Below are 26,832 nucleotides of genomic sequence, written 5' to 3' on the forward strand. Positions count from 1 at the left end.
AGTTACAACACTCTGCTTGTAGCCAAAGACCTGTACCTGAACAACTATACCATTTTATGGGCAACCTTGAAAATGAATTTTGAGAGACCAGATTGTGAAGCTTCCACCAAGGCACCTTGTGTGAAAAATCACAGCGAAACGTTAGTTTAATATGCCATTTTACTTTGTTTCATGAGATTGCAACTGCTTGGGTCGAATGCACTCAGATGACCTTATTCCAAAGAGTTGAAAGAAAGGGTAAAGGATGGGTTAGCAAGAGTGCCCTGAGCTTCTTCATTTGCTGAACTCCTGGAGAAAGAACACAGACTTTAATAGAGGAGAATGGAAAAGCAGAAAAATCACCGGCTGTCCTACTTCTATTCTTTAGATAGGTGTCTATTGACCCTTTACCTAAACAACAAAATCGAATCTGCTAGAGGCCCACTGTCCTACTCAGCAAAGGATATGTAGTGTAGTTCCTATATTCCCAATAGGCTCTGCGCATTCGAATAATATATCCTATAGATTAGATGTAGGACTGAGGTCGACTCAGTCAATAGTGCATGCTTCGTTTCTACAGAGCTGCAGAGAAATAGAGACGGGCGTTTTCAATAAAAAGGGTTTATTGAACAGTCTTTTTTCTCATGCAAGAGAAGTGAAATGCTACAATCCTTATTCAGACTGCAAAGTATAATGCGTACAGCGAGAACAATATTATAAAATAATACTGTAAGAGCATTGTATGGTTTCTAAGCCATATAAAAATAGATAAAATAAATAACAGACTAAAATACTCAACTGGTGCTTCTAAAATACGCCTACCCCTGTGTACCTAACTTAAGTCTAGTACGAGGGAAGAAGTAAGTATTGTGTAGAATAGGTTTAGTTTTCTTTGCCAAGAATCTATCCAAGATTTCTCTATGCCCTAATCAGCTCCATACCTTAGTTAGAATGAAGGAGGTCTAGTATCTCGGTCTCAGGACTCTATTTCCCAAAACCCCGCAAGGGGAGATTGGAAATACTGGAGCTGGATTCTTGGCAGGAGAAGGGACAGCTTCCCGATCAGTGCATCAGCTGGAGAGTCGGCTTCCTTCGGCACTTGCTGTAGCGAGCTGCGTCGGGCAAGTAGATAGTCGAACTGCTCCGAACCACCGTGTCTTGCTAGAGCAAGTGAAGGTATATTTATACCTTGAAGGTGTCTAGGAATGCCATAGTGTGACGTAAAGTCGAGCATAATAAGGTCAGGAAAGAACCCCAAGGGAATAGTTGTTCTTTGCAAAGTACATGAGTTCTTGGGCAAATCCATATTCTAGCAAGGGGAAGTTTGCTAACTGCTTAAGCCGATTTTCCAAGAAATTGTTGTGACGTTTGGTAGGGGTGGAAGTAGCCATGCCTGTATTTAGTCTGCATGTCTAAATAAGGGAAATGAGGATTGTACCTATATAGGGCATGAATCGGGAACATTCACTCGAAGCCTAAAACGATACACAACAGATTGACTATGTAAGGGAGACGTGTGCCTCTATTGTGCAGGCCCAAGTCATCTGCTGCAAGACTGCCCTGTTTGCCCTTCTCTCGGTTTGTAATTCGGCCTAGAATTTTACTGTCTAACGTTTACTGTTTTGGTACTGCCCAAGTTCTTTACACATTCCAATGTCCTACGTTAAGCCAGTCTGCTCTGTGCCATAGCTACCAGGGGGGTTGAGCTCAGGTTAATTTTGCCATTTTGAGGGTTCATCCTGACAAGGGGTAGGATTATTCCTTGAGGTGTGTAGTCACCCACCCCAATTAATAAGCAGATTTCTTACAGCAGCCATATGCTAGAAAACTGAGTTGCCACTTGCCCTGTGGCATAGCTAATAAAGACTACAGACTAAGAACCATGTAATATTTGTAACCGATATTGTAGCCGAATATATATATATATATTTTTTAAATAAATGTTGATTTGGATATGCAGCCAAACCCGTTGAAATGCACAATTAAAAGCAAAAGTACATACCTTACAGTTTTTCCACCAGTACTTTCTCTTTAGCTTTGCAGCACTGGTCTCAAACTGTGAAGCTCCTGCTTGCAGCGCATCTGCACGATCATCCAGTTCAGACAGCTTCTGATCCCTCTCAAGGACCTTGTCAACGTTAACTCTCATTATATCTACAACCTAGAATTTAAAAAGTAAAATGAGTGTTACAGAAACTCTCATTTTGGTTTATTTCAATTAATCATTTCACTCAGTTTTCAATTTTAAGACCAGTGTGCTTTAGAACAAGATAATTAAGTTTTCAGCACAAACAGAACAATTGGAAGACCTATGCCATCTGAAACTCAACCCGAACAAAACTGAGATCATCCTCTTCTCTCCCAAAAACAACCCTCTCCCCATCCAATCATGGATCACCGACCTTAATGCGCTAAACTGTTCTTTCCCTCGCCGATTCGGTTAAATCACTCGGCATCACCATCAACAATACACAAACTAAATTCCGATGTCAAGAACTCAGCAAAAAGTGCTCTTTTCACACTCTGACTTCTCAAAAAAGTCAAACCTTTTATCCCAGCTGAAGACCTTAAATTAACTATTCAGTCTCTTGTTCTATCCAAAAGGGACTATGGTAATGCCCTTCTCTCTGGCACCCTGTGAGAAGGGCTGATATATGAGGTTTCCAATTCTGGAACCACCTTGTATCAGTCCAAACAATCCCTTATGGTGTCTGGTTGTAAGTCAACCTTATAGACAAGCTATCCTAATGGTAGCATGGACTAAGCAGCCTTAAAGGCTTAACTTAAGCGGTCGTGTTAAGCAAGCTGTTTTACCAATCCCAATCCTGTAATATCAAATGAAAGGACACCACACAAGTATATATTATAAAAATATATGTATTTATTACTAGAATAATCCTCTGTACTCTTAATGAGTGCAGAGGCACAAGCGTTTAAACAAAAGCACAGGTAAACATATGAAAATTGCACAATTATGGATGAGGGCGGGTGGCCACTCAAACCATATATTAAGAAAGTGGTATAAGAGATACCAATCGAACAGTGGTTAGGCCTAGGGCCTAGGGAATCGCTGGGAGCAGTCGGGACTAGCAATGCTGAAGTCGGGAAAAGCCCGCGGGATTCGGGTGCAGCGCTTAATGCACAGGCATGCACCAATGCAAAGTCAATGTTGCGTAAAAGTTATAAAGTTATAGTTTAAAGATACTTCCGCTCAACCTAGAAGGACGAACCTTAAGACGCATACACTAGAGGTGTATACCAGTGTGGGAACACCGGCGTTGCTGAGTTACCTCACCCACAGGAAGCGGGTGCACAGGTGCGAAGTAGTGTCAGGTTTTGTCACGCAGGTTGCTGGTGCTTGGAGCTGAAGATGCTGCAGGAGTCGAGACGAGAAGTGTCCGGTGTGATCCAAGGGTGGATCGAAGGTAAAGATGATCTGAAAGCAGAGGGAACAGAGTCTGGGTCACTTAGCAGTGACCAGGGTGGAACCAGAAGGAACCATGCAATGTCAGGCGCTTTCAGGTCGCTGACGGGTCGCTTCTCTCCGCTGCCACGTGGACTCTGGGGCACCGAGGATGTCCAGGAGTGGATCACGAGCTGTCCCACGCAGGCTCTCGCTGTCGGTGGTGTCGGCTTCCGGATTGGAGCAAACAACCCTTGGCAAGGGCATCCCACGCAGGATTCGAAAATGGCGTTGCACTCAAACCAGGAGGGTCAGAGCGGGTGCTCCTTTTCAGGGGAGCCAGGGCAAGTCTGGAGCAACCAGAATCACAAGTTAGTTTTCAAGGTTCGTCGGCACAGGGGCCACAAGCCAGCGGGCAAGTGACCGGGCCAATGCGTTGAGCCAAAAGATGCAGAAGGGCCCCACGCAGCACTCGGTGAGTGTGGAGGGGTGAGCTTCGGTGCAAGAGAGGCTCAGGGCTGGGGCTTCTCAAACCCCAATGCACAGCTTAGAGGGTCACTCGGGGGCTGCACGGTCAGCGTCTCGTGAGCTTTCCAAGATGGTGGGCCCCACGCTTCAGGTCACCTCCACGGGTCTCAGCTATGCAGGGACTGTGGATCGGGCTGTTAGAAGGCAGGCACGCTTGGTCTTGTCGAACTCTGTCGCTCGAGTTCCGGCGGGAACTGCAACAAAGCAAACGGCGAGGTGCTGGATGGTGCCTTTATGCACAGGGTGGTCACTCCTTGGCCACAAGGGAGATTCTTCAGTCTTCTACGTCGAGTAGGATGTCGAAGGGTCCAGAGTTTCGTTTCAAATGTTTCATCAGGATAATCTGAGTGCTTTGGCACTGCTCCCATTCTTATACCAATCTAGGGGGCTGGATTACCTGCTAGGTCCCATCCTACGGCTGGGACCCAGGAAGGGGGTGCTTACACCCCTTTCCCTTTGCCCAGGTCGCGCTGGGACTGGGGCTGGTGTGCCCCAGAACCGGTTTGACCAGATTATGCAAGGGGAAGCCTTGTGCGCCCCAGGCACTGTATGGTTTCTTTCAAACCTCCCTGCTACAATCCACTATCTCCTGTCTGGGGTGGTTTGACACCTCCCCGCGACAGGAAAGCCTTTGTCCAGGCCTCCTCGGCTGAGTTTCGGTCAGCAGCAGGAGGTCAGACTCGTGTCTGTGGCAGAAGCGTCCATTTTGTGATGCTGAGGCTCTTTTAAAATCAACCGCGTTTCAGTAAAGTAACATGTCTTCTCCCTCTAGAGGGGTGGAATGCTATCCCTGTCGACAGGACTGTTGAGGGGATAGTATTCCAAATCGTATGACACCTTACACGACATGTTTTGATAAAGCTAGACCAAAGTTAACATATAACCGCGACGGATTATAATGCACTTAATAGTATATGGCATGGCATTATCCCGGAACAGCTTAGGGAGTTGTTCCCGACAGCTGCAGACAGGCTCAGCTCATGCTAGAGCACCATCTCACGGTAAACCACGCACTCTGCCTCCAGAATTGATAAGGCCTTCCATAGGAGTGACTCACAGGTTTATGTGTCCAGATATAGGTTTAGATATAGGTATACTATAAGCAAGAGGTGATTACACCAACTTGCCCCAGCTGAGTGATCAGCCAGTTGTGTCAATTTAAGAACCAGCCAGGGGTGGCAAAAGCTATGCTGCAGCCCCTGGTAGGCCTTGGTGGCACCTATGCCCTGAGCACCTATAGTGCATGGTACAGGGGCTGACAAGGAGTCCAGTTCCAATTGGGTTATGTACCTATAGTACATGTATGTGAATTTAGAGAGAGAACAGCAGGCTGTGGGTATGATTAGCAGGCCCACAGCCTCATTAAGTCGAAAACCAGTGAAGCAAAAAGAAAAAATTGGAGTGACCATAGGATAGCAGAACCTACTCTCCTACACACCCCCAAAATCTACCTGGCACCCATCAAATCTGTTCTCAACCTTGCCGCCAGGCTAACAACAAACTGTTGACGCTTCAACCACATCTCGCCTGCCCTCAAGTGGCTCCCCATTGAAGGCAGATCCTCCTATAAAATTGCCTGTATTACTCACAAAGCCCTTTACCAGAAGACCCCATCCTACCGCTCAACTTAACTTAAAAAAGCTGGCTGTGCCCAAACTCTGAGAAGCGCCAACACTCTTCTTCTCATACCCTCCCCCTACTCAAAAAAGCTGCTTCGAAATCCCGCTCTCTCTGGTAAGGCCCCAACCATTTGGAAAGTCCTTCGTTGCAACCCCTCCTACTCTAGATTCAAAAAGACCGTAAAAAAGTAATTAGTCACTAAACTTTGGGGAAATTAAATCCCGGATCTCGTTTATGACAACCTCTCCCTACGTAGACTTCTCCCCCCTTGCCAAATTCACCCCCCTTCTTTTTCTCTTGCCACATCACTCCCCCCTCCCCCTCTCTTCTCCTCGCAATACCTACTTTGTCCTTTGAACCCTCCTTGACATACTGTTAAATTTACTATTTTCAGTAATCATCCTGGTTCCGGGAACTTTCTTCTCTTTCACCTTCTATATGTACCTCCAATCACTATGTTCCATAAATTACCCCCTGTATTTTTTATTGGTCTGAGCATTTGTATAACTCGTTTTGGTTCAACTGCCATGATTGTTTTTATTATGTACTTTCATTGCGTATGTAAAGCGCTCCGATACCCTCGGTGGAGTTAGCTCTATATAAAACCTTCAAAATAAATAAAGTGGTACATGAATATCAATATAAACATGCAGTTGAAATCCCACCTGCGGTACAAATGTATATACAACTGCTAGTGTTCCTTTACTAATTTTAATTAGTCTCTCCAATATGATTTCCTCTATAGGTATTGTCCCAGATTTCTGTAATGTGTGTGGATGAGAAAAAAGAAATGGTTGGTAATTGCCTAAACGGACATAAGAATTATCATGTGATCAGAACATGACAGCAGTCATGACTCTTCACAGCAGCTCGACAGACATCAATGGGTCTGATCCATCTTAACAAGAGGAGGAGGAGCAACAATCAATGTACTCAAAGAACTGCCCAGGGATTGAGGGTGTTTGTACCTGGTAGAAAAGTGTTGGCTTCTCCATTTGTACGAAACTGATCCATTTTTGGTACTCCCTCTTTAAGAAGTTTGATAAGTCTTCTGTAGAACTAACGAATAAGTTACTTACCTTTCGTAACAATTGATCTGTAAGAGACAGATTAGACTATGGATTCCTCACCTTAGAATTAACCCCAGGCGTCAGAATGGATCCAGAAACTTTTCTTCAGCAGTACCCCTGCGCGTTGGTAGGCGGAGTTGGTTGACTCTGCGTTTGTCGTTGTGGTCACCAGAATGACGTTGCGCTATCTACTTAGACATCGCCCCTGCGCGCGGACGTCAGTTCTTAACAAGACTTTCCACGCTAGAAGCGCAGAGCCATGCAAGACACCGATTACTGGCGCACACAACTAGGGCCCTGAAGGGAAGTCCCTCACCCTAGAAGTCAGTTTGCGGAACGGGGAAGAGGAGTGGGGTGATGAGGAATCCATTACTAATCTATGTCTCTTACAGATCTATTGTTACAGAAGGAAATAACTTGTTCATCTGAAAGAGACAATTAGTTATGGATTCCTAACCTTGGAATAAATACCCCAGCAATACCTACCCTGGAGGTGGATCTGCGAACCAAGGTCACACCAGGAAGTCCTGGAGAACAGAACGGCCAAAGAAGCAGTCTCTACGGACTTGGCTGTCCAGGCAGTAGTGTGTAGTAAGCAGGTGCAAAGAAGCCCACCACATAGCTGCCTGGCAGATGTCATTAAGGGGGACCCGACGCCCCAAAATAGTAGTGGCCACCATCGCCCTGGTGGAATGGGTGCACAACCCCACTGGAGGTTCCTTTTTCGCTAAATAGTAGCAGATTTTGATGTAAAGAAGGACCCATCGGGAGATGGTCCGCTTTTGCACGGCCAGACCTTTCTTGGCACCCACATAGCCAAAAAAAGAGCTGGTCATCCACCCGGAATGGTTTTGTGAGATCCAAGAAGAAGGAAAGGGCACATTTTGGATCCAGTCGGTGAATCCTCTCTTCCTCTTTAGAAGGATGGGGAGCAGGAAGAAGGTGGGCAAAGTGATGGTCTGTCCTAGGTGGAAAGAGGTAAACACTTTGGAAAGGAAAGAAGGCCTAGTGTGAAGGACAACTTTCTCCGGATAAACAGCACGGAAAGGAGGTTTGGACGAAAGATCCTGAAGCTCACTCACCCTGCGAACAGAGGTGATGGCAATCAAAAATGCAAGTTTAAGAGTCAGAAGTCTGAGAGGACAGTTATGTAGCGGCTCGAAAGGAGCACAAATAAGATAGGTCAGAACGAGGTTCAAGTCCTACTGGGGCATTACGAAAGGAACTGGAGGATACAAATGAGTAATGCCCTTAAGGAACCGATGTACAATAGGGGACTTGAAAAGAGAAGGCTGGTCAGGAAGCAGTGGAAAGGCCAAAAGATAGCCTTTTAGAATGCCCAGAGCAGAGCCCTGCTGGGCCAAGGAAAGAATGAAGAGGAGGACCTCAGAAAGGGGGGCAGAAAGGGGATCCACAGCTTTTGCTGCACATCATGCTACAAACTTTATCCATCTACAGGTGTATACCATTTTGGTGGAGGGACACCTGGCTGCCAGGATAATGTTACAGACTTTGAGAGGAAGGTCAAAAGCAGTCAACTGTCGCCACTCAATCTCCACGCAAGGAGGTGGAGGCTGGACAGGTTCGTGATGAGGACTGTCCCCTGCTGCTGCGACAGAAGATCCTCTCGAACGGGTAGTCTAATAGGAGGATCGATGACCATGTGCCAGAGCTCAGGATACCAGACTCTCCATGTCCAGTCCGGGCGACAAGTATGACTTGGGCCTGGTGCCGCTTGATCTTCAGCACTCTGGGTAGAAGTGGCATAGGAGGAAAGGCGTACAAAAGACCGCAACTACACTAGCGCCGAAAAGAGTTGCCGGCCCACCTTAAACAGCCAGTCATCGAGATAGGGGAAGACTGGAACACCTGACCTACGCAGATGAGCTGCAACCACCACAATCACTTTCGTGAACACCCGAGGGGTGCTGGTAAGGCCAAAGGGGAGCACAGTAAACTGAAAGTGCTTGTGGCCTACAGTGAACTGTTGGTAACACCTGGGGGCTGGCAGGACGGGGACATGAAAATAAGAGTCCTGCAAGTCCAACGCTATCATCCAGTCTCCAGGGTCAAGGGCAGACAGGACCTGGGCCAATGTCAACATTTTGAACTTCTCCTTCCGCAGGAAGTGGTTGACGTTCCTTCTTGGGCACCAGAAAGTAGTGGGAATAGAAACCACGACCTACTTCTGAGGCAGGAACTCATTCAATGGCTCCCTTGGTCAAGAAGGCAGTAAAAATTTCTGTTTGAAAAAGGCCAAGTGATCCTATGACATGCAATTGAATTGAGAAGGCATGGATGGAAGGGGAGCGAGTAGCCTCTTTGGGCTATCCACAAAGCCCACCTGTCCAACGTGATGACCGGGAGTCCTGCCACCTAATGGTGATTGGTGGCCCTGAAAGGTCAGACTAGGAGGCTGCTGCAGAGAGAGCGCTGGTGGACTGGCCCGCCCGCTGGCTCCCAGACCCACTACGGTGGGTCCCACGTACCCGGCCGCGCAGAGGCTGGACAGCTTGCGCAGGCCTGTGGCTCTGGGCGGAACCTGGCGGGGCACCCCTTCCGTAGCCATGAAAGGGGCGAAAAGCAGATGACGCGGGGCGAGAGGTGGAAGCGAGGCCCAAGGATCTGGTCGTAGCCCTAGAGTCCTTAAAGTGCTCGAGCGCATTGTCTGCTTTGTCGCTGAACAGGCAACTGCCATCAAAGGGCATGTCCATACAAGTAGCTGTGTCATAGGCCTGGCTGAGATCCACTGGCTGTTCGGGCTAACATCTAAGGGCTACTGGCGTGGAAATCGTCCTGCCCGACGAGTCAGGGGTGTCCAGCCCACATCGGATGGCGAACTTTGCTGCATCACTCCCCTTGGCCTCTGCATGGGAGAGTACAGCCTGGGCCTCCTCCGGGGATCGAGGCAACACCTGCGCGACAGAGTCCCACACAGAGTGGAACTACCGGCCCAAGAGACATGCAATGCTCACCGACCGCAGTCTTAAGCTGGAGGAAGAAAACATCTTCTCAAGGTGGTCCAGCTTCTTGGATTCCCTATCAGGTGGTGCGGTAGGGAATGCGCAAATGGAAGTCGAGGCTTGGACCACCAAGCTTTCAGGGGTAGGGTGGTGGGAGAGGAAAATAGGGTCACCCGGAGCCAGGTGGTGGCGTCAGCAATCATCCTGTCCACAGGAGCCCCTGTGTTGGGCTTGGACCACGTGCCCAAAAGGATGTCGGCAAGAGCCTCATTGAATGGCAGCAGGGGCTCTGAAGAGGCTGCTGCCAGTTAAAGCACCTCGATCAGAAGGTTAGTCCTAACCGCCACCCTAGGAAGCTCTAGGTTTAAGGCCTCAGCCACCCTACGCAACACCACTGCGTATGATGCACCCTTCTCCATAACCATGGTAGGGGGACAAAGCATGCCAAGGTCTGGGAAGTGCCCAGACGACTGGCCTCACCAAACTTCTCTCTGCAGTCCGGTTCTTCCAACTGGTTTGCCGAAGGGTCCACAGATCCCTACCAGTCCTCCTCACCCTCCTCTGGTAGCCCCTCAGGGCGATAGGAAACAGCAGGGGAGAACAGGGGTACAAAAGTACTGGTCAGCATAGGTTCCGACATCGGTCCGGCTCTGTGTCCACAACGAGGGGGAGGCTGGGGTCAGAGTCAGCTGGGGACACAACCTGCGTCATAGGGGGCGGCGCCAGGAGGTGTTACGAGGGTGACCGGCGCGGATCTGGATCAGGCCTGGATCCCAGTGGGCCCTGCGGCGCCGGGGCAGAAGCAGCCTGCATCGAATGCCTAGAGCCCCCAGCAGAGTCTGCGGGGCCTGAAAGCACACCAGTCGAGTTGGGCTGCCCAAAAATAGAATGAATAGCTTCGTAAAAGCTACGAAGGTGGGCAGGCATCGCCCCATCTCCCAGAAAGGGAGGGAAGCTTGGGGTCGACTCAACAGGATCCGCGGGCGAAAACCAGCCCCATCGGCCGACAGACAGGGAGAACGCGAAGAGCGATGGTGCTTCTCCCCCTTAGTTTTGAGCTTTGACTTACCCGAAGACTTCAACAAGAAGTGGTGATTGCTCTGCGGCCAGTCTCACGACCTCCCACTCATCCAGCACCTAGATCGGCGTGGAACAGACTACCGGGCCTCTAGAAGCTTTCGGGACTGCACCCGCAAAGACTTTGGGACCATGGCCCAGCAGTCAGAGCACGACTTTGAGTTGTGGTCGCACTCAAGGCACCAGAGTCACACAAGATGGGGGTCTGTCACCGACATCAGTTTGTAACAGGAGTCACAAGGCTTGAAGCAGGTCCGGCGAGATGACATATTGACTCAAAAAGAAGTCAACAAAAAGTCGCAAAAATAGAGTCAAAAAGTGACTATGTACCACACTCTCCGGGAGTAAAGCCAACAGACATTTAAATGATCCTGTCTGCTATAGTAGATCCAGGATGCAACAAGTTAAGACAAGTAAGACAATTACCAAACTGCTTAAAGATGAACTTGCTGGTTGGAAAAGCGATGGCCTTATATCAAAAGAGGAGTTCCTCGTCTTGCATAGCCAATTCCCTGTACTGCCTGCGTTATATTTCTTCCTTAAAATTCACAAAAGTATGTCCCCAGTACCAAGTCAACCCATTATATCAGAGAGGAACTGCCCGTTTGAAAACATCTTGCACTATGTGGACTTTTTTTTCCAGAAGTTTACGGTCTGAAAATCATCTTACATCCAAGAAACCAGCGATTTCTTAAGAAAGCTTTAAGATTTACTCTGGTCTAATGAATATATACTTGTGACTTTGGACATTACCTCCCTGTACACTAGTATTGACCATAGGGATGGTTTGAGGGCGGTTGAATATTATCTAAAGAATTGATCAATTGAATTATTAAACCACAACAAAATGCTCTTAAGGATGATCAATTAGTGTCTCAGTAACAATTTCTTTACATTTGAAAATGAGGTATTCCAACAGCTCGGGTGTGGACATGGGAGCTTGCTTCTACCCCAGCGAAGCGTGTTTACACATGGGCTGGTGGGAGGAGCGGGTTCTCATGGAGAACCACCGCCCGTATTGAGATAGGCATGTAATTAGCTGGTGGTGTTACATAGACGATGTTTTTGTTATTTGGAAGGGGACAAAAGAGGATGCAGAGGCTTTAGCCAAACTAATTAACGTTAATACACTGAACCTGGAATTCACGATACTGGTTAACAAACAGGCCATAGATTTTTTAGATGTGCATTTATATGTAGAGAACGATAAATTGAAACCTTGTTTAGATGGTAAAAATGCAGCGGGTAATTCAACATTGCATGCCACGAGCTTCCACCCAAAACATCTGATTAATATTATCTCCTATGGGGAATTCCTGAGAATTCGCAAAGTTTGCAGCTCAGCTAAAGATCTGGTCCATTGCCAAAAAGAAGCCAAAATCGGGGTATTGCAGCAAAGATGACAAAAATGTAAGAGCTCAAGCTATAAAAAAAGCCAATATGAAAACCTTAGAAGAAATGCTTTGTTCCACAGATCAGTCTTATTTCACGACAGAACTGCAATTCTAGGGGACAAATCACACGTTCTAGTAGGAGGCTTATTACTTCTAGAGACAGGAAAAGCGCAGAATCATCAACAATCAACAATGGCCAATTGTTTTCAAAGATGCCACTTTGGGTCAATTTTTACCTGAGAACCCCATCTTCACTTTTCAGAGAGCTTCTTCAATGAGGAAAGCATGGATTAAAAGTAGCCCTGAGCTAGATATTAACACCATGGCTGCTAATGGTTTTCCCCTCCTGTGCTGGGTGGCTTTGAAAGCCCATTGTTCATGACGAGCTCAGCTCGTCATGAGTGTATGGAGGTGTACATCATGACGAGCTGAGCTCGTCATGAGCGTCGAAGGAGTTAAAGACCAATTTTCTCTCCCCAAGAAACTGCTTTTCCAAATGCAGTTCATGTCAGGCCTGTACTTTTGGAGTCAACGTGTCCACCTACACAACAGCTTTCAGTTCTAAATCTATTGAGTTAAAGGGCTTCTACAATTGTAGAACCAAATTTGCAGTGTATGTCCTAGAGTACACCTGCGAACTGCGCTATGTGGGCAGCACCAAGCTGCAGGTGCATTTGAGGATTCTACAGCATCTGAGAGTTATTGTTAATTCAGATCCATCTTACCTAGTGGCTCACCACTTCAAAGATACACATGATAACCTCAGTTGGATCAAATATTTTGTAATTGGAGCAGTTCAGGCTTAAAAGGAGAGGTGGTAACAGAGAGAAGTCATTATGTCAGCTGGAGTCTAAATTCATATTAGAACTGGACACTCAGGACACCAAATGGCCTCAATACCAGTGACGATTTACACAATTTTCTATAACATGACCTTGTTCCAGACAGGACACTTTTAGATGGCACAGTTGCTGCAATTTATTAAGACTTGTTTCCCAAGTTGAGGGCAATTCATGAATAGTGTGAGGCAGATCCACATGATTACATTTAAAACTTAGTTTTTAGCAAGGTATATATTCATCAGTTAATAAGTAACAAGTTAACGCTTCCATTCGGAATTCTTCTCTCCATAGTACTGTATAGCACTAAGCACTGTTATTTATGCGCTTTATACAATAGGCACTTTAGTTTGTTAGAATTAACAATTAGGCAACAGACAGAAGGTCAATACGGAATTTATTATATTACCCAGTCGTAGATCTCAAAATATATAACCACTTCAATGCTGAGAGAAGACAATTAACCAATGCACAGTGCACTTAATTTGTTATATTTACATTTTCTAGCTATAACTTTTTACAACTATTAACACAGTACTGTATGTTAGTCATTTTGCACAAATTTGATCAAAATGAAAATTGTGTCCTGCAATAACAATAAAGATATCTTGACTTGACAAGTGGAGGCACGCAGATATGTATTGATATGCAACATTCATTTGATTGGACATGCAGTGTTTTATTTACCTTCTTATGTATTAAGGGGTCATTTGGTATATTCACTGTTAGATCAATGTCAATGTTTTTGATACGATGCTTTTATTAGTTTCAACAATATAAAACCCTGCATTTTATTAATTTCAATTGTTGTAAATGTGCACTGAGGACGTAGCCCTTTCTGGTAAAATGCATTGCCAGAGTATCTTCAGGTGCCATATTTATGTGTTAAAGTGTATCACATTGTATTTTGCTTTAATAGCAATGCTAATGTCATAGTGCATACATGTAAGCAAGGTCATTTGGCGTGGCAAAATAGAGTCACGGACATAATCAAGTAACTACAATAAATTCATATCTTTTGGCAGTGCAACAGTTAGAGTCTGTGCCCGCTTCTTTTGAAGTTTTCTAAAGTTGGGATTGACACACACACACACACACACAATGCCTCTGCACCACTCTGCTCGATGCCTCTGCAATGTACTCTACCCAACACTATTCTACATAACTGAAATCTGCTTCACTGCACTCTACACCATTCCACTTTAAACTGCTCTAATCTACTCTGCATCACTGAACTTTACAATACTGCTCTCTACTCTGACAGAATCTACTTCAATCTACCCTGTGCCACTCCACGCTGCTGCACTCTATGCCAATACTAAAGAACAAGGGAACCCTCTAGGTAAGCAAGGACCTGGGGTATCAATTAAGAAAAGAACAACGGTCCTTGACAAGGAAAAATAACAATTTCAATAATTATAGGCCACAATATGCACTATAATGAATACAAAGTCCAGCCGGACTTCAGAATTTATTTGATAACTAAATAAGTCAAATCAAACAAACCAACAATAAAGCAGTGGGACAGTGTCCTGTATCCACAGTGCTAAACATACAATACACAGCACAATTAACTAGAGATTTTCAGGCATTTAGAAGGTACAGGAGCAAAGATGTAATTTTTCAATCTATTTGCTTCACATATGTAGGAAACACATGATTTTTGGCACATAATAGTGAACTAGTGTTTAGACAACATTTTGTCGACGGCGTTTCGATCCAGTTAAAATTGTGGGTCATCATCAGGACATTCAATGCTTGCCTGAATTGAAAGCCTATTATTAGACCAAAACAAGGGAACCCAAGGCGCAATATACTAAGGACCATGGGTATGTACTTTATTATCAAGAACAGGGGTCCTTAGAAAAAGAAACTATAAAGAGAAATAAATATAGACCAAATGGAACTATATTTTTTTGGGGGGGAATGTCCAGCCGGACAATTTATTACCCTGATACAAGAATAATCATAAAACAGTAAAACACTGAGTGTGATCGAAGCGGGACACCAGCCGGTGTCCGACTAACACACTAAGAAAACATACAACATGAAGAAAATAGCAGGCAATAGCAGGACATCTGATTAGGGTAAATCATAAACCAGACAATCTGTAACATACACATATGCAAGAAAAAGTGTAAATCAACTTATGCATTTAGTGTAATAGTGTCGACGACGTTTCGAACCACAAACAAAGGTTCATCCTCAGGACAGAGGGTAATTGCCTTAAGAAAACACATTTGTAAAAATATCACTAATGTAAAGATAAGTATGCCATACCATAGGAAGAGAAGGGAGACATAAAAAAGATAAAGACATGTCATTAGAGCATTGTTAAAACTGCGTGCATAGATTGCATGACTCATACCATGCCAAAGTGCTGACGGCAGCGGAGTGTAGTACATGCTAGGTGCAGGCAGTGTAAACAACGGAAGGAGCAAGGCTAGAGGCGCGGCGTATCAACAGTGATTGTGGATAACTCTGGCTGGTACAAACCGGGGTGCAGTGGTGGTAAATAATCGTACGGATGGTGAATCTGCGACAGAATAGGAGTGCCGGTAAGTGCAAACACTAGGATGTGAAGGAATGGGGTGAGGTCTCAAAAAAGAGCTGCTTACCAATTGTGTAGCACTCAATTTGAGAGAACAGGTTTTATTTTGCTCCAGGGCAAAAACCGTAATTAATCTAATGAGGGGGAAAAAGAAACGGTGAAATGACTCGGACTGTTGCAAGTCTATGAGAACGAATCCTACCTTTGAAAAATGTCCAGGGTAGAATAGGATCTATGAGTGAAGAGGACGAATTATAATTAGGGTGATGACAAAGTGATAGCGTTAAAGGTAACGCTGACAAGAGAATAAAGCTTACCCGAAGTAAGTTGTTCTCGATATCCGGGTCTGAAAAAGTAAACAAATAAGCCGACGGCGTGAGTGCCGGTATCTCTTAGCCACATGGAATGGGAGCAAACAGCGAGCGGTGCTCGGTCTCACCTGGTAATACAGAACGTAAGTCCACAATGGAGGTTCTTGCTGGCACGGGGAATCTGCGCAGCGTCAACTACAAAGGCAGGACGCGATGTAGTGAGCAAAAGGTGTCACATGGGTACTGCGAGCCAATCAGCAAACGGCAAAAGCTATCAGCCATTATGGAATGGGAAAAGGAACCATAGAAAGGGCTGTAATACTGGGAAAAGCAGGGCGAAATGAGAGTGCATTAATATTTAGCCGAGTGAAGGACGGGGAAATGCATGCCGGTACGTTCAAATCACTTTAGACATGCAGTGACAAGGTGCAAACATGATTAATAAATGTATACCATATGTTCACAATTTCTAGCAATAATAATTTGAATTATTTGCATATGAACAAAAAGGGAAAGACAATTGTGTTTGTAGGCGCCAGTCAGAGTATCTGAAGGAAAAATCAATTTCAGACCTTAGAGTCAGTTCAAGGCAGTTAGATCAAAGAGGTCCAATCCTCAGTCCGATTAAGACCAGTATGAAGACTTTTTGTCTTCAAAATCCAACGTAATTCCTCTTTATTCAGAAGTTTTTGTAGGTTGCCACCACGGCTAGGGAGTTTGACCAAGCAGATGATAGTCCATTTGAAGACCATTTCTGTGTGGGCCTGTTCAGTGAAATGCTGTACAAGGGGGGCATTCGCAGTTTTGCAACGTATCCTGCTCGGATGTTGGTTTGTACCAGCCAGAGTTATCCACAATCACTGTTGATACGCCGCGCCACTAGCCTTGCTCCTTCCGTTGTTTACACTGCTTGCACCTAGCATGTACTACACTCCGCTGCTGTCAGCACTTTGGCATGGTATGAGTCATGCAATCTATGCACGCAGTTTTAACAATGCTCTAATGACATGTCTTTATCTTTTTTATGTCTCCCTTCTCTTCCTGTGGTATGGCATACTTATCTTTACATTAGTGATATTTTTACAAATGTGTTTTCTTAAGGCAATTACCCTCTGTCCTGAGGATGAACCTTTATTGTTTGTGGTTCGAAACGTCGTCGACACTATTACACTAAATGCATAAGTTGATTTACACTTTTTCTTGCATATGTGTATGTTACAGATTGTCTGGTTTATGATTTACCCTAATCAGATGTCCTGCTATTGCCTGCTATTTTCTTCATGTTGTATGTTTTCTTAGTGTGTTAGTCGGACACCGGCTGGTGTCCCGCTTCTATCACACTCCGTGTTTTACTGTTTTATGAATATTCTTGTATCAGGGTAATAAATTGTCCGGCTGGACATTCCCCCCAAAAAAATATAGTTCTATTTGGTCTATATTTATTTCTCTTTATAGTTTTTTTCTAAGGACCCCTGTTCTTGATAATAATGAATTGAAAGCCTAGGCACGGTAATTTGGACCTGGTACAGAGTCACGGTAGGTCGGGCTACCAAATGTGGAGCCTGGGAGGATTAGGGTGAAGAATCAAGGTCGCTACCCGGTGGGCTGGCAGTCGGATTAGGCGTGTTGTGCCTCGTAATCTAGGAATCACCGGGTGTCCTGGAAGGGTTAACCTACGAGTCAAGGTAATTTGCTGGAAGGCTGGATTTAGGTTTAGGCGTGTGGCGATTTAGAGAACCGGCTATGAAGCGCGGTAGCCTATAGTGAGGCTCCTGAAGTTCGCGATGGAACTTCCGAGGACATCTCGGTGCACGATCGCGCCGTAGAACCATTGGCGACCTCGTAGGCACTCTACAGGTTCCCGCATCCCTTGATTGTTCCCAACTACCGGCCCTTGGGTTACTGGCTGCGCGCTATCAACATTGTTCTTATAACCCCTTGCGCAACCCAGGAACTCCAAAACCGTGAGGCTCCCCGTAGGCACCACACGCCTAAACCTAAATCCAGCCTTCCAGCAAATTACCTTGACTCGTAGGTTAACCCTTCCAGGACACCCGGTGACTCCTAGATTACGAGGCACAACACGCCTAATCCGACTGCCAGCCCACCGAGTAGCGACCTTGATTCTTCACCCTAATCCTCCCAGGCTCCACATTTGGTAGCCCGACCTACCGTGACTCTGTACCAGGTCCAAAATACTGTGCCTATGCTTTCAATTCAGGCAAGCATTGAATGTCCTGATGATCCACAATTTTAACTGGATCAAAACGCCGTCGACAAAATAGGTGGTCTAAACACTAGTTCACTATTATGTGCCAAAAATCATGTGTTTTCTACATATGTGAAGCAAATAGATTGAAAAATTACATCTTTGCTCCTGTACCTTCTAAATGCCTGAAAATCTCTAGTTAATTGTACTGTGTATTGTATGTTTAGCACTGTGGATACAGGACTGTGTCCCACTGCTTTATTGTTGGTTTGTTTGATTTGACTTATTTAGTTATCAAATAAATTCTGAAGTCCGGCTGGACTTTGTATTCATTATAGTGCATATTGTGGCCTATAATTATTGAAATTGTTATTTTTCCTTGTCAAGGACCGTTTTTCTTTCCTTAAGCACTCTATGCCAATGCACTCTACACCAGCTTACGTAAAACCAATACCTCTACTCCAATCTAGAACACTATACACTACTCTGCAACACTGTATACTACTCTCGCTCTATGGCACTTTACTCTGAAACAATCTACTATATCCTAACCATCAGTTATGAAATTGCAGGCAAACGACTCTATGCAGTGCATGTGATCACAAGTGACATCACTGATACCATTCCTTATGACATCACCAAGCACATCAGTGCATCATAAAAGTCACAGGCATAGAAACATATTCACCTTGAAAAACAAAAAAGCAATCATCGCCCAAACTTAAACCAAAAGCGATTTTGCATTCTGCCATAGTCTGAGACACATACTCATTCAGGCATACAGTCACTCAAAGAGACAAGCTGGAACAAACATTTGCATAACAGCACACTTAGTACACTATTGAATTCAGAGCAGCACTGTTTCATAATCACATGGGCACAGAGGCATACTTATGAATATGTATTTGCACAACGCCACACAAACTTGAACCTAGATGTACATCAGTATAGTCAGCAGCACACTCAGGGGCACCATTAGCACAACACCAGAGACTAACATGCATAAGAAGACTGATACACAGGCTGAGTACACTACTCACTAACACAAACAAAAATAAAAAACAGAGGAAAGAACACAAATTAACATCAATGCAAACACTGTAAGGGGGAACAAAACAGAGTACAGCATCTAAAAACTCATTTAGAAACAAGCAATCCCAAAAAGAAACAAGTATATGCAATAAATAAAATCATACACTATAAATTATGCTGTTAACTACACACAAACATTACACACCACTGATGTACACACTCATATTTCCATACACAAACACACAGATTTGCACTCAAACACGCCAAATTTGACCTTAACACCAAAAACCGTGTCAAACTCAGCTGTACATATGCTCTTACAGAACGGAGGAATGTTTACAAATGACGATTACTAAGCCTCCAAGTGCAGAAGAGGTAAGAATCTGAAGCACTTAAGGAGGGGCGTAATACAATTGTATGTGTTTATGTACATCTAGCTCTGCACCTTATAGTGGGACATTAAATGAATAGTAGGGTAAACATGTTCAACACGTTCATTTATCTGCATATCTCTTACAAGGAGTGGTCACCTATAAGTATTTAATAACCTATTTTAATAAGTGCATCCATAAAGAAAAGATTCAGGTCCGTATGAAGGAACTCCGACTTTGGGCTTGTTCCACTATATGGTCACAACTCCTTGGTGATTTCCAAAATCCTTATAATGTATGGTAGGGGTACTTGATCCCCCATACAATAAACCACATTGTAACAAGCAGTGATGTCATGAGTGAAGCCATATGCAGTGCAAAGGTGGTGGACAGAATTTGTTTTCATCATGATCCATAGCTGGTGAATTTCGTGGTTGTAACCAACCATTTAAGCCTAAAAACAGTTGTTTGCCTTTGTTCAGTCAACATATATGCATTTTTTTCCAGGTAGGTTACTCCCTTCCCCTATTAGTGTGACAGGTGACTAGGATGGGCTGGTTTGGCCGTCCAGTACCCGATTCTAGTCTTCCACTATGTCAAACTGCATAAGCAGCTTTTCTTTGGGGAAAATTAGCATGCATAAAGCCAGGCGTTCCACTGGCTGCTGGAACGAACACAGCCATTGCGCTGCACAGATTTTATAATCATAAGATTCATTTACATATCATTTCAACACCAACAGAGGTCCTTGGCGGGATACCCCCATTCCAGCTTTTACTGCCGAGTTACCACTGCTTTTGGCACCACTTCCCATGGAGGATTTTGCTGTGGTTATTGTGTTTTTGACAACCAGGGTGGCACAATCCTACTCAGCTGTTAATTTGCATCAATGCAAGAAGAAGCGAACATTGGCAGGTGTGGAAAGAGATTCATGCACTCATGCCAGTAGTGATAAAATATAGGTCTAAAACCCCTTCAGACAGTTCTGCATCTCTCTCTCAATCTCACTGTAATGAACTTGCTATTTTCGTAAGGCAATGTGACACATATTGTGGTGTCAATTTCCCAGACCGCTAATCCATAAGGTAATAGGTTCCGTGCTCATTATAATCACATTTTCTGAATGGATGCAGCAAGTCGGTCTCAAATTTAATGGTGAAAAACAATGTGTTGCTGGTTAGAAAGCAGGCACCAGCCTGGTCTCCAGCTTGAACAGCTGGGTGAGCCACCAACTCCAGTAACTTATGCCAGAAACCTGGAGATCTTTTTTGGACAAGCAGCTATAATTCACTGCACAGATCAACAAGGTAGTCTCCACCTGGTTTGCAATTCTGTGCATATTACATAAAATACCACTAGGAAGGATGTAGTGCACGCCCAGATTGTTTTCATATTGAACTATGCCAAAGTTATTCAACAGGGCCTACGTCGGTATGTCTTGCAGAGGTGACAGATCATTAAAAATGCGGCTGTTAGAATGATCCTAGGTTTGGCAAGATATATCTCTGTATCTACTCACTTGAAAAAAACGTATCCTATTCTTTCCATCACTGGAAGCCAGTTATCAAGGCGCTAGGTTTCAACCATCAAGCGGATTATGACTGGGTTCAAGTTATCTTTGTGGTAAAATTAGAAAATATACTCCCAGGAGATGCCTCTGTTCTGCTGAAAAAATGCATAGCAGTTAAACCTAAAATAAAACTTACCAGACTAGGTGGTAGATCATTCTGCGTTCTGGCACCATCACTACGGATAACTACTAAAGACTTTTCTTACAACTAACTTTCTCTTACATATGTATGTACAAACAGTGGCTACGCTCCCAGATCTGCACATCTAAAAGTCAGTTATTTATGTTTTAACACTCAATTTGCAATTCACCCATTTGCAAGGGTGCTCCCAAGTGCTACAATACCCACCCACCTTGGGTATAAATCCACTAGACCAACGCAAGGTAGTCTAGTTATAAATGTCCAACATATGCACCAAAGCAAACCAGAATATTATTACTTTTATCCTTAGTTATATAGCGACAAAAGCACAACCAGTTGATACAGTTCATTGAAGGTCTTCCATTGGAGGTCTTCCAATAAATGATCCACAGATGTTGACGTGTCTGGTCAATTTCATTTATTCCATTACAGACAAAAAACTCCAGCCGACGCGAGTTTCGTCCTCAAGGACTTTCTCAAGGCTGCAAAATCTCATATATAAACAGTTTGTATCCACTGGTTTATTTTAAAAAAATATCACAAACTAAAAATTGTGCATCCTTCTAAATAAGAGTGGGTACGCAATATCAACCCAGAGGTTGACTACATTTTAGAGTTTAGAGTAAAAAACACCTTTGGTGATGTATTGTGCCCATGAAATTGACCAGACACATCAACATCTGTGGATCATATATTGGAAGACACCTTTCTCCTACTGTGGACCTCTGGTTACCATTGAGTTTTATCATCGGGACACCCTTGGGTGACTGAGCTTTAGACATTTTATTATGTTTATTCATTCAGAATGGTAGAACACAAATTACCTATTCCACCCACTTCTTGATTTTACACCTTGTCTGAGGACACCAAGAGCCAACAAACCTTTGGAGGTGTATCCCTTAGACAATTTAGACTACTTACAATAGCAACTGTTAGCCTTGAGCTCTTCCCCCACACCCCTTTAGAATATCAAGAGCTCTCAATCTTTTCTGGTTTAGCCCATCCCAACAGGATTATATTGGATACCTGGCCTGGTGATGAAGCATACCATAAAATGTGAGTGAATGCTTTTGTAATAACTAAATTGGGTGAATATAAACAAGTGACAAACATCCTTTTAGTTCCACAACCCAGCTTTCCCGGTTTTGGGAGTAAGAATTTATGTTATATCCATGTGGGCTTTTAGCATCACAGGTGTCCTTCGCAGTGACTTTGCCTTTGTAGTATATTTGTCTGTCCTTGCCATGTGAAACAGTGCAGTGATATTCCTACTGAACCAGAATTTCCAGTGGAAAAAGGATTTTGTGGTGTAGGTAGTTTGTAAATGTTGTACCCTCTTCCTCCAATAACTGGTTAGTAAAGTGATTTGTGTGCTAGTGGTAATTAACTATTTAATATCACTAGGAGAGTTCACAAGCAAGTACCAAGCATTCGATGACCATCCAGAAAATGCTGCCTTAAATGACGGATCTCAAGACATACCATAAAGAAGCAGATGCCTTTCATATGGACATGCAGAACGATCCTGGACTGTACACGTCTCACCATGCGCACTTTACCATCACACATGCTACTCTACCCAAATTAAAGTCAGTAGAAAAAGGAGAAAGTTAACTTCCACTTCTTCAGGAACATACATCATGAACAACTCATAGAACTAATTAAATCGACCAAGACACCAAGTCTGCAATGCCAAAACCCTTCAACATCTACAACACCAGTCTGAAGAACCACACAGAAGGCTATGCTGCTCTGACAGCTTAGGCTTGGAGGTATGAGAAGTCAAAATTGAGGGACAAACTAAAAACAACTTTTCAGAGAAAACCACCACAGATATGCGGACTCCTCAGATAGACTGATTTGGCACTCACAAACTTAATCACTGCCCTCTGTCCTCCCAAAGCTCCCCACACCCATACTCAAATGTGGATTGCCACTGTACAGCACACTGTTGCTAGACAGTTAGCACTGAAGAAATGACAAAACAGACAACAAACATACATACAGCAGGCAGACAGTTTTCCACCAGAAAGCAACCACGACAAGGTTTTTAACAGGACAAAGATAGCATATAACCTGTTGCTTAGTAATAAGCACAACACAGACATTTAAAAGTCTAACAATGTGTAATGTAGGAGGATCATAAGTGACTTAAAACGTAATCTTTATACATTGTGGTTGCATGATAATTTAAAAAACAATATTCAATTTAAAGCATAAATGGATATTAAGAAATATATTTTGGACTCAGACATACATTACCTCATCGACCTGTGCTTGAGTCTGCTGCAATCGTCGAGTTCCACCTGCAGCTGTGCCAGGGGCAGCACCGGCAGGTCCAGGTGATGTCCTAAATGAAAGGGAAAAAAGAAAAATCGACCCATGCTATGAAGACTGATTGGATTATGCCAATAAAAGCAGTATTTTCAAACCTTTTTAAAATGGTAAAAGAGCTTCTTGGAAACCTATGTGTAGGGAAAGGGATTTTAGCTTTTTGCTGTCAAGTTTGAATTCAGTCTGCTGGAGCCAACACTGCTCTAGCAACCTTACAGAAAGAAGGGAGCAGGGAAAAGAAAATAAACAATGCTGGATTGGGTCTTTAGTTGTTTCCCAACTATGGGACTGGATGAGTGATAAATGGCGTCTTGCAAGAACAATTTGTGTGCCCAGACGGAGGGAGAACTGATTCATTGAATATTACTTTTGACATGCCTGCTTCTATTTGAATTCGGGCAAAGGTTCATAAGCTCACTGATGAGGGAAAGTGATCGTAAGCAAATGTTTTTAACTTTTAAAAATTAAAGACATGTTCTGGGCAGCTAGATGCTACTTGCAAGAAATGTATTTGTTTTGTTAGAAGTCTGAATATTTGTGCACCTGTTCTACTTTTTATCTTTTATCATAAATAGGTTTGGACTTTAGGTCTCACCTGCCAGACATCCTAAACCGTCTAGTTGCAAAATACCGACTGTAAACTTACAGTAGGCTTAGAGCTCACCTATTACTTACCATTGAGTGGCTTTGTTACTTATTTGCTTGCTTCTTATTCAATGGCTTCCCTTTTTAGGTCGTGCCTATAGCCAGTGCGCATGCGCTGCTCTGGGAGGAATTAAGTAATTCCTCTGCACAATGAAACACGACTACCGCTTTTTGCTTGGTTGCTTGGCATGCAGTTATAAATCCCATTGTTTTTGTTGGAGCATAGGGGACATTTGTGCCGCCTTGTGGGCGTTTTGTCCAAGTCCAGGCAATTGCCCCGGATACATTGATCCTTTCAGTGTGGATCACATACTGGGTTTCGCTGCATTACTTTCTTTATTTTTTGCATTTCGTAGGCCAACACAGCCTCACACATACGCTGCACTTCATCTTTAACAATGCTTGTGTACGAGCACGTTGCCCGTTTAGTGAGCATTATTAAAGTTGAAGTGTGGTGTATGTGTGATGCTGCCTCTGCCACGTACAGCTGCTGTGCGAAAGTAAAACATTTTTAGAAATGTACATGAAGCACGGCACTCTGCTGTGAAGCTGCATTTTCCAACTAATAGCCTGCACTGAGCCTGCTTCACGGCCGGGTGCTGCGCTTCATGTTAATTTTTTTTATGTTGTACATTCACACAGCGGCTGTACGTGGCAGGGACAGCTTCACACATACACCACACTTCATGTATAACAACTTCATCCATAACAACTGGAGACTCGTCTGGCGCGGACGTCATTTCTGGAGCAGGAGGGAGGCCACTGTCTCGTGGTGCAAAGGAGAGTAAGACCAGCACCCGGGCAGTGAGAAATGAGGGTGTGCTGGGGCCGGGGTAGAGAGTGACACAGTTTTCAGAGACTGGTCACAGGCCCTTTTGCCTGGGTGGTAAGGGGTTATTACCAGAGTTCCTGCCCCACTTTACAGCTGTAACTCTAGCCCATACTACACTGTAAAAGCCCCTTTCCTGCCCTGCAAATCTGTGTCGCCCACATGCAGAGTTGAGCTGCCTGAATTATCTACCCAGCAGCAACTGATCTTGGTTTACCCTGCTGTAGCTGCCAACCTACTTACTGTACGCACCACTCCCACATTTTATACAGACCAGCACAGCAGTGGCACACTACACACCAGCATTGTGGCCTCCCTCGGATTTGTAGTTAGGAGGGGACCCTCTGTTCCACACACCCCTTGCAGACAAAGGGGGCTGGCGGGAAGACAGACACCATCTGGCGTAGAGTGCATGTCTATAGTCCAGCCTTCTGGTGAGGTGTGTGTGGGTGACCGTCTTCCTTGACTCAGGGAGGATCCATTTGAAGGTCTTGCGAAGGATGCGAAGGGTGTTGAAGCAGCTGGAGGTGACTGCGTTAACCTGTCGGTTCATGGTGAGCTTGAGTCAAGTACAATGCAGAGGTTTTTGGAGTTGTCTGTGGGGGTAGGTGGGCTTCAAAGGGCAGTCAGTCACCAACTGTTGTCCCTTCTGAAGGGGTGGTTCCAGGGCATTGAGCTTCAGGCAGCTGTTGGTCATCCAGACTGCGACATCTTGCAATCCTTTCTAGAAGTGGAGTTTGGCGGTGTCTGGTGAGGGAGAGGATGAGCTGGGTGTCGTCGGCCTAGGATACGATATTGAGGCCATATTGTCGGACAATGGCTGCGAGGGGGGCCATGTAGATGTTGAAAAGGCTTGGGCTCAGGGATGATCCCTGTGGGACTCCACAAGTGGTCTTCGTGGGATCGGAGAGGCAGGGTGGTTGGCTGATTCTGTGGCTTCTACCAGCGAGGAATGATCGGATCCAGTCCAGGGCTGTTCATTGTATGCCGGCATCGTGCAGTCTGGCAACTAGTGTGCGATGAGAGAGAGTGTTTGAGGCTGCTGGAAGGTCGAGTAGGAGGAGGACAGTGGAGTAGCCTTGATCCAGGAGGGTGCGGATGTGGTCTGTGGCGGCGAGTAGGGCGCCGTCTGTGCTGTAGTTGCTTCGGAATCGGGACGGGTTGAGGACGGCGTTTTGTCCGAAGAATCGTGTCAGTTCCCTGTTGACTGTTTTCTCTGCAACTTTGGCCGCAAAGGGGAGGGACGAGATGGGCCGGTAGTTCTTGAGGTCAGTAGGGTTAGCTGTGGGCTTCTTGAGCAGGGGCCAGACTTCTGCGCCTGTCCAGTCTTCAGGGAAGGTGCCTGCTTTGAAGGTGGTGTTGATGGTGCGTTGCAGTTAGGGTGAAATGGCGGCCGCGACTCTGTGGTAGATGTGAGGAGGGCACGGCTCATAATGAAGTATCAGTTCACAATCTTAATATGGAACTGAAATAGTTAATACAGAAGGGCTTACCTGGGAAAACTTGCATCCTTAATTGGAAGATAACGGAAGAGACTTCTGATCACCATAGCCAAAGTAAAACGAGCATCAGCCAAGACAATTGGTTTGCCCTGGGCGAGCTGGTTTGATTGTTATTTTGTTTTCATTGCCACAAAAAAAAAAAAAAAAAAGAGAGAAAAGCGTGCCATCCAAATGTAGTGGCCATATAACTGCGATAAAATATTTAATTTTAAAATAAATCTACCATTGCTTGTAGAATTTTGATAGAAAATAAAGGGTGTGTTCTAGGAAAGAATTGTATTACAGATGTAGAAACTTTGTTTTAACGCACATCGCTGGAAAACGTGATAACTTTGGTGCAAAGGTATATTGGTTTGAACTATTGAAAGCATAAGATAGTTTAACCGCAAAAGAGAGTTTATTTAAAAAAAAAAAAAGTGAGGGTGCACAGAAAACAAGCATTTGCAATGCAATAGGTCTCGGA

At 44.6% G+C, this 26,832-nt stretch overlaps 1 protein-coding gene across 1 annotated transcript in view; it reads right to left on the reverse strand.

Annotated features, from left to right (window-relative positions):
• The window catches only part of VAMP3 (vesicle associated membrane protein 3), a 308,881-nt gene that overhangs the window by 270,160 nt on the left and 11,889 nt on the right, over positions 1 to 26,832 (reverse strand). The window contains exons 2-3 of the mRNA XM_086922161.1: positions 23,322 to 23,409; positions 1,982 to 2,140 (exon numbers count right to left, since the gene is read on the reverse strand). Of these exons, the coding sequence (XP_086778287.1) occupies positions 1,982 to 2,140; positions 23,322 to 23,409 (247 nt within the window). The remainder of the gene's footprint in view (positions 1 to 1,981; positions 2,141 to 23,321; positions 23,410 to 26,832) is intronic.

This window comes from Lissotriton vulgaris, chromosome 5 (assembly GCF_964263255.1).
Source record: "Lissotriton vulgaris chromosome 5, aLisVul1.2, whole genome shotgun sequence".
NCBI classification, from domain to species: domain Eukaryota; kingdom Metazoa; phylum Chordata; class Amphibia; order Caudata; family Salamandridae; genus Lissotriton; species Lissotriton vulgaris.